General features: G+C 56.3%; 1 protein-coding gene across 1 annotated transcript in view; it reads left to right on the top strand.

The window, feature by feature from the left end:
• Nucleotides 1–320: 320 nt before the first annotated feature.
• Nucleotides 321–1,059, top strand: part of sptbn1 (spectrin, beta, non-erythrocytic 1) — a 59,645-nt gene continuing 58,906 nt past the window's right edge. The window contains exon 1 of the mRNA XM_080482340.1: nt 321–649. Coding sequence (XP_080338466.1) covers nt 502–649 — 148 coding nt within the window. The 5' untranslated portion in view covers nt 321–501. The remainder of the gene's footprint in view (nt 650–1,059) is intronic.

Below are 1,059 nucleotides of genomic sequence, written 5' to 3'. Positions count from 1 at the left end.
GGAGCACAGAATCACAGTCACATGACCATTTGCTCTGTTTTTATACACACACACACACACACACACACACACACACACACACACACACACACACACACACACACACACACACACACACACACACACACACACACACACACACACAGTGCAATCAGGTATAGGTCCCCCACCAGTATTGAACTCCACACAAACTTCCTGATACACACACACTCCGGCCAGCTGGTGGTGTGTGCGTGTATTTTTCAGTGTGTGTGTGTGTGTGTGTGTGTGTCTCTGTGTATTTCTGTGTGTCTTCTCTGACCCTGCTCTCCATCTCTCTGCAGGACTTGGTGACGAAGCGTCGGCCCGCCGCTCTCCGTGTGTCCGAGTGTGTGTAAGTGTGTGTGTGTGTGTGTGTGTGTGTGTGTGTGTGTGTGGGTGAGAGTGTGTGTGGGCGGGCCCATCTCTGACAGCAGCAGAAGGAAGGACTCGCCTTGTGGGCGGAGTCGCTGCGACCTCACCATGACGTCGGTGGCGGCGGAGTTTGAACACATGGAGATCCAGCAGCAATACAACGAAGGCGTCAATAACCGCTGGGACGCCGACGACTGGGACAACGAAAACAGCTCCGCACGACTCTTCGAACGGTCCCGCATCAAAGCTCTCGCAGGTAGGACCAGAGGGTGGAGGTCTGAGGGTGGAGGACCAGAGGATGGGAGTCTGATGGTGGTGGTGTGATGATGGAGGCGAGATGGTGGAGGTGAGATGGTGGAGGTGAGATGATGGAAGTCTGGTGGTGGAGGTGAGATGGTGGAGGTCTGGTGGTGGAGGTCTGGTGGTGGAGGTCTGATGGTGGAGGTGAGATGGTGGAGGTGAGATGATGGAGGTCTGGTGGTGGAGGTGAGATGGTGGAGGTGAGATGGTGGAGGTGAGATGATGGAGGTCTGGTGGTGGAGGTGAGATGGTGGAGGTGAGATGGTGGAGGTCTGGTGGTGGAGGTCTGGTGGTGGAGGTGAGATGGTGGAGGTCTGGTGGTGGAGTAGGACGGTCCTACTACCCGACCCCCCCACAGCACCGGGA

This window comes from Lipophrys pholis (genome assembly GCF_963383615.2).
Source record: "Lipophrys pholis genome assembly, chromosome: 15".
Taxonomy (NCBI): Eukaryota; Metazoa; Chordata; class Actinopteri; order Blenniiformes; family Blenniidae; genus Lipophrys; species Lipophrys pholis.
The sequence above is the reverse complement of the archived record's forward strand: the minus strand, read 5'-3'. Positions and strand labels throughout refer to the sequence as shown.